Source organism: Astatotilapia calliptera, chromosome 5, assembly GCF_964374335.1.
Source record: "Astatotilapia calliptera chromosome 5, fAstCal68.1, whole genome shotgun sequence".
In the NCBI taxonomy this organism is placed as follows: domain Eukaryota; kingdom Metazoa; phylum Chordata; class Actinopteri; order Cichliformes; family Cichlidae; genus Astatotilapia; species Astatotilapia calliptera.
The window spans coordinates 30,938,005-30,952,961 of record NC_137426.1 but is presented as its reverse complement, the minus strand read 5'-3'; the positions used below and the strand labels follow the sequence as shown (position 1 = coordinate 30,952,961).

General features: G+C 41.6%; 1 protein-coding gene across 8 annotated transcripts in view; it reads left to right on the top strand.

Moving 5' to 3' along the window:
- sema3fb (sema domain, immunoglobulin domain (Ig), short basic domain, secreted, (semaphorin) 3Fb) overlaps positions 1 to 14,572 on the top strand; it is a 60,550-nt gene extending 45,978 nt beyond the window's left edge. For 2 of the 8 annotated variants that reach the window (XM_026168856.2, XM_026168853.2), the window contains 10 exons: positions 1,159 to 1,273; positions 6,123 to 6,192; positions 6,294 to 6,438; positions 6,667 to 6,889; positions 7,932 to 8,020; positions 8,146 to 8,187; positions 8,824 to 8,981; positions 9,355 to 9,422; positions 9,662 to 9,795; positions 11,708 to 14,572. In XM_026168856.2, the coding sequence (XP_026024641.1) occupies positions 1,159 to 1,273; positions 6,123 to 6,192; positions 6,294 to 6,438; positions 6,667 to 6,889; positions 7,932 to 8,020; positions 8,146 to 8,187; positions 8,824 to 8,981; positions 9,355 to 9,422; positions 9,662 to 9,795; positions 11,708 to 12,160 (1,497 nt within the window). In that variant the 3' untranslated portion in view covers positions 12,161 to 14,572. Of the gene's footprint in view, positions 1 to 1,158; positions 1,274 to 6,122; positions 6,193 to 6,293; positions 6,439 to 6,666; positions 6,890 to 7,931; positions 8,021 to 8,145; positions 8,188 to 8,823; positions 8,984 to 9,331; positions 9,423 to 9,661; positions 9,811 to 11,707 lie in introns of all 8 variants that reach the window. The other 6 variants (XM_026168855.2, XM_026168852.2, XM_080302066.1 and 3 more) reach the window with 4 other exon arrangements.
- Positions 14,573 to 14,957: the final 385 nt, after the last annotated feature.

The following is a 14,957-nucleotide window of genomic DNA, read 5'->3' as shown; positions in this document are numbered from 1 at the left end:
AAGAGAAACTGCAGCGTGATTAATAAAAGTCTGGAGTCTCCCAGTGAGAAGCACCCACTGTCTTTAAATGTGTATGGGCTAAGGACTTGTATTTACCTCTTGTTAACTTGCTGGACTCCACATGTGTCTTTAACCTTCATGCTAACAATGGATCCCTCTGTATGTCAGATTGCCCTCTGACCTCTGATCACAGGATCTCCCTCTGCACTGATATTGTCACTAGTAGTCCTAAAACACAGGATCACAAGGCCTGCACACTGTGTCATCTTACTGAGCTGGTTGTATTTACACATTAAACGTTCCTGTCTTACAAGTTTGCGTGCACGTGTGAGCCTAACAGCAGGAATATGAGAACGGTTCGGAGTACAAAACGTGCGCCTCAGTTCAAGGTTCAAGGTTCTTTATTTGTCACATGCATAGTTATACAAGTATAACACACAGTGAAATGTAGCCTGACACGCTCCTCGACATGTGCAAAAAAATTGGGGGGGGTGTAGAGGAAAAACATTATACATATATATATGTAGTATATACATTGGGTGAATGTGCAGCAGTAGCAGCAAGCAGGTGAATTCTGTACATTAATATGAATAGACATCTGTTGTTCACTGTTGTATTTATTTGGGGTCAGGTGCTGACCCGACAGACAAACACTCATCCCCCTCTCGGTGGGCTATGGAGACCCCGGCCTGTCACTCTTACTTCGCCACACATCTGGATGCTCTTTGCATTTCTTCGCACCGTGCATACCACCAAAACTACACTTGGTTCATTTATGGTAGAGAGTATGAAAACATTTCAACTTCCCAAATGGGAAAGCATAAAGAGAGTGAAGGTTGGCCACCCTTAAAAAATTACTATAAAAAAGACAATTTCTTACAAAGTGTGACACATTCTCGAAATATCTTGGTATGGATTCTGGCTTCACTCCATCGCAGATGGGAGAGCCTAAATAGGAGGAAACTGTGTTTACCTAACCCCATCAGCACCCCCCCTTAGCTTCCTGTCTTTGCAAATCAGAGACACGTATGTGTGGGTGGCTCCACCTGGGCTTTTTTTTATTTTTAAATCAGGAGGGGGTGGGGTGAGGGCTAATGAGGATGCAACTGATGGAGAAACTGTATTTTTGTGTCCACCCCCACCCTTCCCAAAAAATAGAACGACGACGGAGGTCACTGCTGTCTGGTCAACAAGTGGAGCACCTTCCTGAAGGCCAGGCTCATCTGCTCTGTGCCCGGGGCCGACGGCATGGAGACACACTTTGACGAGCTCAGTGAGTACAAAGGACTGTAAACCCGCATCATGCTGTGTTTCTTTCCACTGTTTTTTGTTGATGTGGAAATGAGTAGGTTACATGGTGGGGGTGGGGTGATGTTTTATAGACTTCCTTGTCAATCAGATGTGCTGCAAGCTCCGCAATGCCTTCTCTGTGGGCGGTGGTGCTCACTGCTTATTTTTCAGTTTACATCCTACACATTTGGGGCTGCTAACTCACAGTTATTTTTTATTAGCAATTAGTCTGCAGATTAGCATCTCTATCAGCAGTGTAGCTGTGTGAATCAGAAAAACACATTTAAAAAAGTTACAAAAAAACATATTTGGATCACCTTCCTAAATCTCACGTAAGTCTTTTGGCACTTTTCAAGTAATATGAGGGAAGTCATTAACTCATGATTGAAATAGTTAGTGCACCTGATGTATTAAATCAAGTTTTAATTGTTGTAATCGGTCTAATTACACACTGTAAAAGTTAAATGTGTGTGTTTGAATGTAGTCGTTTTGACACTGAAATTCCACTTTTTCAACAAAAAAAAAAAGAAAAAAGTCAGCATTACTTACGCATCCTCCCACAACTTTAGTTACACCCGACGTTTTGACAGAAGCCATGCTTCTTCTTTGTGCAGTTAATCATTCTGACAGTGGGTATTGAATGGCAAAGGAAAAAATGGCGTGACTGGATTTATTTGAGACGTGCTCATTTTCATTTTCTGTCATGTACAATCGCAACTGAAATAGTGAGTAGACAATAGTTCTCTGCAGGGTTTGGTTCTATTGCAGCACCTGCCAAGAGTGCAAACACACCCACACACATCAGTCTTTGAACCATATGGTAGGCCCATTCACGGTATTGTAATAGGACTGACACCCATAACCCCGCCACTGTAGTTGTCATTTACTTTCGAGATTTTTTTTTAAAACAAAAGTAAGTGTATGTGTCTGTGTGCATGTGTGTGTGTGAGTGAGGAGACGGCGGCCTGATGGTGGACGAATGGGGTCACCGAGCAGGAATGTCTGTGACTGTGAGACTATTAGACTGTCTGAGGGAAACTCGTCCTCTGTCTGTCACCACTGGTTGGAAATGGAGACAAAGACTGATAGGGGGATTTTCTGTGTGCCCGCTGTTGCTTTTGAACTAATTTTAAGAAAGAACAGTGCTATGCCATGCTAGTTTTTTTTTCTCTTCATTGCAGTCCTTGCTTTTATCATCACCTGACTGCAGTTAAAAACAAACAAACACCTATTTGTTTTTACTGTTGACATTTATTTTATACCTCTGAACGATTTGGAAAGTGACACTTGAAAACCCGGTGGCCTTTTTGTGTTGTGCAGCCTCTTCCCCACAAATCACAAGTAGGAATGAGCTGCCTTTGCAGTTACAAACAAGGCTTCTGTCTCTACCTAGTTCAGTCGGTGTTGAAACAGACACTGTGCATTGTAGAGCGGTTCTGTGAGCCGGGGAGCTGTCAGTGTTTGGCGCCGATGATGAATCTTTTGGATATTTCTTGAATAAGGCTGTAAATGTTTAATGGAACAGGCTTGTTGAATGAACAAGGACGGGCATGCCAGAGTAGCCCAGAGAGAAGGAACGGCTACACAAAGCAAGCATCCCTGCCAAGGACTCCTAGAGGAGACAATAAATGGGACACAATTTTTTCATGCAAATGGCATCACATTTACTGTCTAGTTTGAATGTTTGAAAAGCTCTTTAGCTGGAGAGTTAGTCTTTGCAGACAAAAGCGGCAATTTTAGGATGTTAAGAGGGCCTTAAACTACTGAGCACAATGGAGATCATTGGGAAATACAACAAAATGTTCTCTTCCTAAAAGTTAGATGAGAACATTTGTGCAACTCTCATGAATGAATATGACATCCCCTTCTATAACAGGCATCTTCTATAATCGTGAAAAATAAATAATTAAAAAAACAACAGGGAAAGTAACTAGCCTGCCCAAATATCCACTTACTAGAACCACTAAATACTAAACCCATCCATTTTCTTCAGTTTTCATGGGTCATGTAGACCCTGGACACCTCTCATCTGTTGCAGGGCTAACACAGAGGGACACCTATTGACGCTCACATTCACACCTACAGCCAACAGTTAAGGTTTGAGCTGTTAGAGGAAGCTGGAGTACCAGGAGATAACTCCTGCAGGCACAGGGAGAACATGTAGTTTCCATTCAGAAAGGCCCAGCACCTTTTATTGTAGAGCTCGGAACATAAATCTAAGAATCTCAAGTAAATGAAACTCTGCCGCACAGCTCTTTTAGTTAGATGACTTCTCTACAGATCCAGTTGCAGTTATGTAATAAACTCAGATGAAAGACTCCTACAAACATCTGCAAGAAAGAAGAAAACCCCCCCCACAGTTCATTCAGTCCCTGTTAACATTTTGTCAGATCCAGATTTTATTTATGACTGCTGGACTGTATTATTAATGTCTTCCAGACATGTTTCTGACTACAACATAAACATCTAAACAATGTCTTTTTTGTGCAGTGTGTTGTTTATTTACCTATGTTGAGGCTACCTCTTGTGTGACATGAAAACTTTGGAAAAGTCTTTTTCCAAAGTTTACACAAACATCCACTATCATGTCGAATAAAAGCAGTACTGTAACTGCGCATCTGAAAATGGTTTCAAGCTGGGACACGTTCTCAGTTCAGCTAGATATCCTTGAGTGAGGAGACTCTTAACCCTGCCATTCTCTAAGAGTCTTTAAAATATGAATGTATAACTTATTATTACCCCGCGTAAGTACCGTTCCATTTACTGAGGAGTTTTTCAAACATCCAGAGCAGCTGTTGTCTTTGATGTAGAACGTTTTGGCAAATCACGTCTGAGACCTTGGGAGTTTTTGCAGTTGGAACATGTAACATTTTCTTTGCTCTGTCTTTCAGTTTTTACCTAAATGACCCACAATGATCTAAAATAGTGTTAACCATTATAAAGCTTCTATGTTTTATACAGGCAATGCTTTAAAATGCATTTCTTATCAATAGGTAGGGAGAAGAAAAGCCAGAGAGCAAGAGGAAACGAGTGAAGGAGTGAGATATGCTAGAGAAGAATAGTAATTGTTCACTCAAACAGAAAACCTTTTCTTTTATTTTGTTTCTTTTTTAAATAAAATTGGATGCGTGATGGCTGAGATATTATTGCCAAATGAAAATAAAAAGAGCTGGTTGTGGTATGTGGATCCTTTCCTAGTTGTTATTAACATGCTACATTCCCTGGAGCAAACTCATCCCTGTCCTGTCAGACTAGCTTTTATTGGAACTCACGTAGCTTTTCTCCCCTGAAGCCTTGATCTGTTTTTAGCGACTGTATAACTCTACTGTATGTTGGCCTCGGTGCTGTCTTGTCTACATGTGCACGCACTTGCATCTCGTTGCGTGAAAGTAAAACAGCACCAGCTGGGTGTCACGACAAGGATCATCTGCTGTGTGACACCCGTGACGGCCCATCGTGCTGTGAACGCGCTAAAGCCGTGACCGTTCCATGCTCTGCCTCTGGCAGCTGTGGAAGATGGCGTGGCGATGTGGGTGTGTGGATGGGTGTGAAACTGGTAGCCACTCAAAAAGAAGGGCAAAGTGCCCGCTATCTTTGAGCTGTATCCTTTTCCTCCTGAGATGAGTTCACAGCTGCACGCAGTCCCCAGAGGAAGACTGTACAGCCTCGCTAATGTGGACAAGCCCAAAACCCTGCAGTTCAGATTCAAAGATAGCTTATCTCACCCATGTATCATTCTATCTACATAACAGTCTGACAGCTAATTTCTCATGCTGGTCTATATGGAACTGAGAGTGCATAAATCTTGACTGGTATAGCTTCTTCTATAGTTCACCCTTATTCTCCCACGTTGCAAGCTCTAACAGCCACATTTGAAGATTTTTCCTAGTCGTTTTCAGCTAGGTTGGGAGTGCATTCTCTTTTTCAAACTGAAGGCCATTTCCTATTGTAGACTGAATATGCCTCCTGGGACTGTTATTTAGGCCAGGTACTAAAGAGCAGAGAGACTCATCACTAATCATGCATTTACTTCCTATTTGTTGCTGTCAGAGGATTGGAGGTGAGCATCTATGATTTAAATACCTCTAAAACTGGCCTGAACGCATACTGTATGATGCAGTTCTCCTTTGGGAGAGAAGAGATATTTCCTTTCTCTAAAATTGGAAAACGTGAGCTATGGATGCTGGAAAAGGATAGAAAACCGTGTATAAATTTTACTGGGAAATCTCTCGGGGTTTAGCAATCCTCCAGTCTAGACTGTAGATATCCAGACTGTTTGCTTTCACAGCTCGACTTTAAATGCCTGTTTGGGGCTTGGATTGCTTCATATGGGATGATTAGGTGATAGGTTATAATATTGTGGTTGCTAAAGTTCTTTGAAGCTGTAAAAAGCTCCCGCAGTTTTGTAAATACTACAGTAGATTCATTTCCTGTGTGTCATTTTATTTGATTACGTAAAGGCTGGATGTGTAAATGCATGCAATATAAGGCACCGGCACAGATTTTCCAGGTTTATGCAATAAACAAATAACACATCATGTGCACTACTAACATGGATTTTATAGATGTCTTAATATCAACTATTATAGCCATGCTCAAGACCTAAAAATGCAGTTGTGTATTTTTTTTTTAACACAAGCTGGTTGGTTTCAAATCCTGTAGCATGTACTGTTTCCTTGAAAGTTCATCTTTTTTGGGCATCGGTTCTTCCGGGGAGGCATCGCCTCCCCACTAGCTGAGAGTGACTGGACTCACTGAAACAACTGTAAATATTAGTGAAGAAGAGTGCTTGCGCTTTGCACTGACCTGACTTCTCTCTTTTTCCATCACAGGAGATGTTTACATACGACCAACACAGGATATAAAAAATCCTGTCATATATGGAGTCTTCTCTGTCTCTGGGTTAGTGCACCACACCAGATCCTGAGCAGGCTCTGTTCCTGCTTCTTTTTTAAGTTACCCTTTTTTTTTTGTCTTTGGCTCACTTTGTGTTTCCTCCACAGCTCTGTGTTCAAAGGCTCGGCAGTTTGTGTGTACTCTATGGCTGACATCCGGATGGTCTTCAATGGCCCCTTTGCCCACAAGGAGGGACCTAATTACCAGTGGGTGGCCTACACCGGGAAGATACCCTACCCTCGACCTGGCACGGTGAGCTTCACCTCTCGCTGACCCTGGACATAAATCCCATTGCAAGCTGGCATAACAGGGCCTTCTATCTAACTTAAGAAATAGCTCGAGTTAGATGCAAGCATCAGCATAAGCAAACTTAAAATATTACTGCAGGACAGGCTCTTCACCAGGCATTTTTTTATTTATTCACATCAATTTTTTCGGCTTGTGGTACTCATGCAGAGAATGTTATTGTTTCCCTTCCAGTGCCCCGGAGGTACGTTCACCCCCAACATGAAGTCCACTAAGGACTATCCAGATGAAGTGATTAACTTTATGAGGAATCACCCTGCCATGCACAACGCAGTGTACCCAGTGCACAAGCGCCCCCTGGTGGTTCGGACCAACGTGGACTATGAGTTCACCACTATTACAGTGGACCAGGTGGCAGCTGCAGACGGCAACTATGAAGTGCTCTTCTTAGGAACTGGTGAGTGCTTTTCTAAAAGTGCAATAACTTTAGAAATGATCCGTGGAGCCAGTTCTCCATTTGTGGGTCATTTGTAACGAATGTGTATAAATGAAGTCAGTCTGAACCCGCGACCCCTTTGATTAGAGTCGGGGAATGGTGACTGACAGTGTCAGTGGGACACTGAATAATGGAGAGCAGAATGCCCCAGCCCCCTGGAAATAAATCTCATGTAAGTGGAGGGCTTGGCTCCCCTGCAATCATTTATCATTAGGAGAAAAGCATTCTTCCCCTTTTGTGCTGGAGTGGAACTTTAACCAATCAAAGGGCTTTTACCTCGCTGTCTTCTCATGGAGTAAACAACAGGAGATTTGTACCTGGAGGGCGGGGGTGGATCAGCAGCGGGGGGGGAGTAAAGCGGAGAAACAGAAAAGTAGGGAGGAAGGAGGAGTACAGTGAGCATACGCATCACCTTAATCTTGCCCACTGGTGTCAGAGAGATTTGTCTGTGAGCCTTTAATAAGGCCCCTGTGTGACAGCCGCCACAGCTCAGTATGCTGCCTTTACATGTCGTGTGTGATGCCTCCTTACCGGTTTCTTTGTGCGTCTGTGCATTATGAGGAAGAGACTAATGGGCCTGCGTGTGACGGCAGCCACTTTGGAGGAATGTGTGTCCTTTCAGCCGCTGTCAGAGGCAGCCTTTCAGTCCTGCACCGGGGCTAGAGCAGAAGTCATAATAAATCTCAGGTGTCCCCTCTCACAGGAACTCTTTGTAGAACATCTCACGGCATCCAAATGAATAGGTCAAGGCAAGAATGACGGGAAAGGTTTGTCATGGCGGCAGCAGTCAGTGTTCCAAGGAGAACAGAGCTTCGTGTCACTGAGGGAACCAAAGAGAGCCGTGTGACAGAAACACAGAGTACAGTGCGGCCTGTTGATATGAGGATTATCTCCTGTTAAAGGTTGCTGAGAAAATAAAATGGAAATCCAAGGGCCCGTTGACAAGCGGCGGGGGTGTGAGGATGTCGGTGTGTAACTGACGTGTGTGTGTTGTGGTCCACAGACAAGGGAACGGTACAGAAAGTCATTGTGCTGCCTAGAGATGACCTTCAGACAGAGGAGCTGGTCCTGGAGGAAGTCGAGGTGTTCAAGGTCAGCTTTGATTGCTCTCTCTCTCTCTGTCACCCTCCTTTTTATTTCTGTTTTGCTATGTGTGTCTGTTGTGCTTAAACTGACTGTAACACACTGTGCTCCCCATTCTCATTTTCTACATCAAGGTCCCCACTCCTATAACTACAATGAAGATCTCGTCCAAAAGGGTAAGCCTGTCTGCACTAACTGATTTACCTAACCTTTGCTCACACAGGAGAAAAGGAACCCGCCCTCCAAAGAAATTAATGATGTGATTCGAAAAAGGTCACAAGCTACATGCCTACAGCTGTATTCCCGTTATTTTTTTCCCCTTCCCTCATAATTTATAGAAAAGTCTGGGAGACAATGAAGAAAGAAAAGATGGAAAAGACATTAAAAGCTCCGTATTTTCTTTCAAAATGATTCAGATACTTGGCCTCTTCTGCACGTTATGACACGAGTCTGCAGATGGAGTTAGGGTTACACAAAGCCTGCCAGACTGATGAATGTCAACAGCTGATCATAAAATTATGATGGCAACCTGATAGAGATGAGCTCAGTGTTGCCCCCGATGATCCAGGGACTGCTGCTGTTTTAGGATGGATGCTCATTACATCCAGCTGGGTTTAGGTCTTTATGTGAAAGAAAATAAACGCTGTCACACAAATTATTCTTATGCTTTAATGTTGGAATTTCAGCAGCATTTACATTGAAGTGTAGTTTTCTAAATATAGAGCACTTTTTAAAAAACATACCTGATGTGTGTGATTTGCAGTTCTCCTATAAAAGTCTAAATACCTCTCTCGCCCTCTTTCTTTCAACAGCAACAGCTGTATGTGTCATCTGCAGTAGGGCTGACCCAGTTGGCTCTGCATCGCTGTGACATGTACGGCGAGGCCTGCGCTGACTGCTGTCTGGCCAGAGATCCTTACTGCGCCTGGGATGGCAAGTCCTGCTCCCGTTACTCCGCCTCACAGAAAAGGTAAGCACCAACAGCGCTGTTAGCATGAGCTACGCTAACTTCATAACTAACTGACTGACCTAACGTGCGTGTTGAGTGGCGCTCAGTTGAGATTGCCTGGATGGCTGAATGGCTGTTTCAGTGGCATTCCTAATCAGTTGTGTTCATGTCCCGGTCTTTGTGGCTGATGACACTAATAAATCATCTTCTTTTAACAAGTAAAAACACACAACACAGATGTTAAAGATGTTAACATGACGATAGTTTGTGATAATTTCAATGTGCATTGAGTACGTTACTGCATTTCTGTATTGTCAAACAGCTTTGAATGGCTTGCAGTTGCTTTATGATGTTTTTCTCTCCTTATTTGGCAATACTGGTCTGACCCATTTAGACGTAGCCGGAGGCAGGATGTCAAGTACGGGAACCCCATCCGCCAGTGCAGAGGCTTCAATTCCAAGGGTAAGACATGTGTTCCTGTGCCTCCTGGGTTGCTGTTACCTTATTAATAAATTTAGACAGTTGACATTTTGGCTCATTTTTGCTGCTAACTGTATAACTGTATCCCGGCACCTGTTAAAGTAATTACAAAGACAGGATTTTTTTTTTTTCTAATTTGCCCCAACTGAGATTTTGGTTCCACGGAGCTCATGGTAATGAGTGTTTTGGTTGCCATGGAAATCTCTCTCTGTGCCCTGCAGCCAGTAAGAACACTTTGGAGATGGTGCAGTACGGGGTGGAGGGGAGCAGTACCTTCCTGGAGTGTCAGGCCCGCTCTCCACACGCTCTCATCAAATGGCACGTGCAGAGGGATAACAGTGACCGCAGGAAAGAAGTGAGCGGCCTAACAGTGTGTTTCTCAATTTTTCTTGTTATACAAGCAGATTATATTACAGGGTAGCTCACTCAAATACATAATTATCCATTTTTAATGTCACATAGACTTCCTGAATCACTGAATTTGCTTGGATTTCCCTTCATTGGTAACACATGAGCAGTTCCACAGATTTCCTTTTCGATATGCTCACCACAATGTTTAATTTCTTCACTATGTTGCTGTGGAGAAGAGGAGAGATTTATGTGCAGTGTGACACATTTGAAAAATAACTCTAGTCTAATTTCCTCTTGATTATCTGTTAACGTGATTAAGTGTTTTGGGCTGTGATTGAACGATGCCTGATTTCTTGCACAGGCCTCCAGCTGTCCTGAGGCACGGAGGGAAGGACACATAAAGGGGAGCTGTGAAAAAAAGCTCTCTGTTGTGATATACAACCCTCAGGATCTAGTTAAAGTTTTATTGTGAAGCTATGTACTGTTGCTGCCTCTCTTTTATTGACTATTCTGTTGGATGGTATCTGTTCCCAAAAGCAGAGCAGTCTTTGCTGCTGGTGAGCAAAAAAAAAGAAAAGAAAAAAAGCTCCCCTCATCCAATCAGATTTCTATATGTAGATATACATACAGATGTAGTTACAGTTCATTCACAATTTTTGCTGGCTCTGTTTTCTTTTTACCTCATGACCAGAATTAATGCTGAAGACACCTGATGTAAAAATACAAACAGTGAAGCTCAGATCAAATGCTGGAACAAATAAATAGAATCAGCTTCACACATTCAGCCTGAAGTGCAAAAGGGAGAAATGCAATTAATAACGCAATTAAATCAATAAGATATCATGTCTGTTGTACATGATAGACTCAGCATATCATAATGGATCGTTTCCACCTGTTACATTTTAAAGGATAAGACCTGTTTCTATTAATATTTGATAAAAGCCTATATTTAGTTATGCTGAGAGTATCAAATTCTATACTTATTAGTCCCAGGAAGATGAGTTTGCTGTTATTATGTGACACTATAACATGCTTTCAAATTTAAGCGTCTTCATTTCTGCTGATTATGTTAAAACCTAAAACAAACACATTAATAGCACTACCTCCAGCAGTCGCAGAGGTTTGGAGCAATAGGTGGAGATCAAATTGTTCGATATACTGATATGAACATACCTACTGTCTCCCATTGGTTTGTTGACTGCTGTTTTGAAGCCTTTCTAATTTTGGCCTCTGTGATTATTGTTATCAGCTAAGGCTAGCAGGCTTTATTAGAAAACTTAGTGTATTGATTTTGCTAAGTAACAGGCAAACATAAAACAAGAGTTTTGCCCTCCAAAGCCAGCACATAGACTTATTTTTTTTAATTGTAAGAAAAATTGTTTCAAAGGACACCAACACCACAAATACACTCAAAAGATCTGGTTTAGTGACTTGAAGTAACCGAGGTGAAGCCTGGCAGACAGTTAACAGCCTAGTCTGCACCTGTAACTGAAAAGACCCAGATGATGCAAAACTTTGAATTTTCAAAGAATTTTAATTTCATTCATTTAAAAAAAATTTTTTTAAAGCTAAGGTCTAAAGGTGACTCACTTTTGTAGACAACCTCAAGTGGCCACTAGAGGAACTGCATGTTTGGCACTTGGCCATTTCGCTACTCCTACAAATTAGACAATTATACATGTAAGTAACACAATGGAAAAAAAAATTAAACTACAGTTATTAATGAAACAAAAGAATGATGACTACAAATGACACAATCTAGATGATGTTGGTTACATCTACTTAAACATGCTACATAAACAAAACCTCATTAAGATATATGTAGCACTATTTTTGTGAATCAAGTAAATACACATGTATCTTTGCACAGGTTATTGCACTACTTTTGCTAATGGACTGTAACCCTTCCTTTGCAGATGCGCTCAGACGGTCGGATTTTGAAGACAGAACAAGGTCTGCTCGTGCGATCTCTGCAGCCCTCTGACTCTGGCTTGTACCAATGCACGGCCACAGAAAAGAATTTCAAACACACGCTGATCAAGCTGCAGTTGGTGGTGTTGTCAAGCCGGGCTGTCAACAGTGCACTGGTGGAGGGCGGTGCAGGTTTGATGGCATCTTCTTTCCACTCCGGCAGCACACAGTGGACCCCCAGCGCAGGCCAGTACAAGGACCTGCTGACCATCCTGAGCCAGCCAGAGATGAGCCTGATTAATCAGTACTGCCAGGACTACTGGCAGTTTGGAGACCCACTGCTGGGCCCCCTTAAGGCCAAAGACCTGAAAGAGCTCAAGGAGCAGAAGAAGCCCCGCAACCGCCGACATCACAGGGACGGGGAGGAGGAAAGGGAGCAGCAGGGAGTAGAGACATGAGGAGCCCGACTTTGTGTCTGAAGCACCCCCCTCAAACCCACCCCCAAACACAACCCTCCCCCACCCCATGAAAACTGGGAGCGACTCAATGAAAGTAGCAGCGTGAAAAAAAAAATATCCACAAACCGGAAAAAAAAGCTGAGAAACTGACAAAAAAAGAGGCTTACGAGTAAACCCCACTACACCCAATACATCCATTCAAACAGTAAGATATATGATACACAGTATTTATTGTAGGTTGTATATAGTATCATTCTGTGGATTTCTTTGTACTTACAGAAAAAAACATGCTCTTTGTGTATAGGTACCTTTGGGGCAAATATTGTTATTATTGATATTGTTAATTTTATTGTTGCTGTTACTGTCATTACAAAACTCATCTGCCAGCATCGTATGACTTTGGCAACTCTTTGAAACGTGTTATGAGGCTCTTGAGCTGTTAGGGTAGAGCTACAGCTCTGAGTAACGGGGAATTGAGCTACCTGACGGGAGGTGATGGGATCTCTGTTGTTTTTTTTTTTTTCGCTTGCTTTGACTAAGTACCGGGAGTTTTGTATATGCGGACACTGCAGGAACACCTGTGATGCACGCAGACAGAGACTTCATATTGCAAGGGGACCACTGACTTATGGTCCCGGTCATTGTGGAGAAACAGTATTTTCTCCATAGGAACCCAGACTTACAGAAGACTACTCGAATATTATCAAAGTTGTAACTGGGTCATTTTACAGGAATCTTGTGCTTGCCCTTTGTTTTTGTTTTGTTTTTTTCTTCTATTTTCTTCTTCCTTGGAGGACGGATTGTAAAATATCTGCAGCACCACTGCTACACGCCAGCAGAGACACTGATCATGCTGAAAATGATTTCCATTTGTTTAGCAGTGATAATAATCTTACTGTACTCTACTCTCAGTAACCTGCAGTTTCTTCTGGCTATGAATCCAAGTTTTTTTTTTAAAGTAAACAAAGCAAAAATCAGATCAGTTATGTTGCAAGTCTATTAATAAAAATACTTTTTCTTCCCGATGCAAACCTCCTTTGAACTGAGACCGAGGTGCAATACGGGGTTGAGGATTTTGCACATTGGGCATTATTCTTTTACATTTCAGGGGACATTGGCTGGGGCCATATGCAACAAGCACACTCGGGCACGGCACAATTGTGGAAGAAACAATTGCAGTGCATTTAGGGGAAAGTGCCCGGATCAGGCAGCAGTTGTTAGCAGTTCTTGGCACACAAGACATCTTTTTTTTTTCTCTTTGACATTCATGTGTGGAAAAAAAAGTAATAGCCCGTATACACAACAGAGCATTGTAACAATGTTGTGACACTAACCAAAATATTGAATATTGGGAAGCTGGCTTTCATTGTGTGCATGAACCTGTATTTGTACTGTAATTCTGAGATAATACGATAGTGTGTGGTTGTTTTGGATTTTTTTCTTCTGTTTTATTTTCATCTCTGTGGGTGTACAGTGCAGTCTGACCAACTTAACTACAGCAAAATGGGGAAAATAAATGCTTTAAAGATGCCGTCATTTCAGATATTCCCTGTAAAAAGCACGATACATCTTTTTATTGACATTGTTATAGATCTTGTCAAAGTGTAAAGTAAAATTATGTTGCTCATAAGTTTGGATAGGATATATGTGTGAGAGTCATTTAAGTGGGAATAGAAAGCAAGCATCATATTAATTACACAGAGCCTCTATTAGACAGTTCTGGTGAAAACGTTAATACAGCACATCTACAGGAAGTAAAACTATTGGAGTCTCCTCTGTAAAAAAAAAAAATTAATTCCCAAAAAATCAGAACAAGTTTAAAATATATTATTTTCATGTTACTTTAACATTAAGGGGCTTCCAGTATATCTTCTTTTTAGGCAGTGTGAAAGTCAGTGTGGATGCCTCGGGGAAGATGCATCTATAATTCATACATGGGTATCTGTATCTGCTCCTTAATTTGGGATCTGTCTGTATTCCCAGGAATCAATCAAAGCTCCTGATCATCTTGTTTAAATGAGAGGAGACGAAATATGAAAAAAATGCAAAGAAAGGTTGTACCATTTTTGTTGAGTATTTCTGTTTTTTTAAAAGTGTCTTTAGTTTTTGAGTGTTTTGTTTGTTTTGTATGTTTTTTTTTCTTTCTGCATCATCCAGACTTTATGAAAAAAAAATTAAGCAAAAAAAAAAACAGAAAAAGAAAATGCACAAAGGTGATGTTATTGTAATGACTCGTGTAAATTACTCTTATCCTCCCTTTCCATTGTTGTTGCTGACTAATAAATTAAAGCTCTATATTTTATAAGAATGGAATGCTCCCCCCCTTCATTGTGATTCGCTTGATGCTGAATGTTTTCCATGCTCTGCCTAGAACCCTCTGGATCCTTGGAATAAAGTTGTACCTGTAAAAGAGATATGTATGCACATTTCTATAAAATGTACGCAATTCATTTGAGTTTGCAATGAAGTACATTTGTCCTCTGTTTATATCTGTGCATCTGTACCTCAGGGCCTAATAAGTATGGATTATACAAGTTCCTAATCCGCATCGGTTAATATGTCCAGGCTCGATCAGTACTTAAAGGCTAGACAGTCAACAACACTGCAAGCGCCTTAAGGGGTTGATAATCAATGCTTATTTCCTGAGAAAGACAGACACTCCAAAACAAGGTTATTAAAGTTAGGAAAAATAAAAATATAATCTATTTTGGGGAAAGAGGAAAATCAGAAATAGCTTTAGTTAAAGGCTTTGGTCACATCTGTGAGCACAACCTACCTGAGGAGGCTTTGGTGAAAT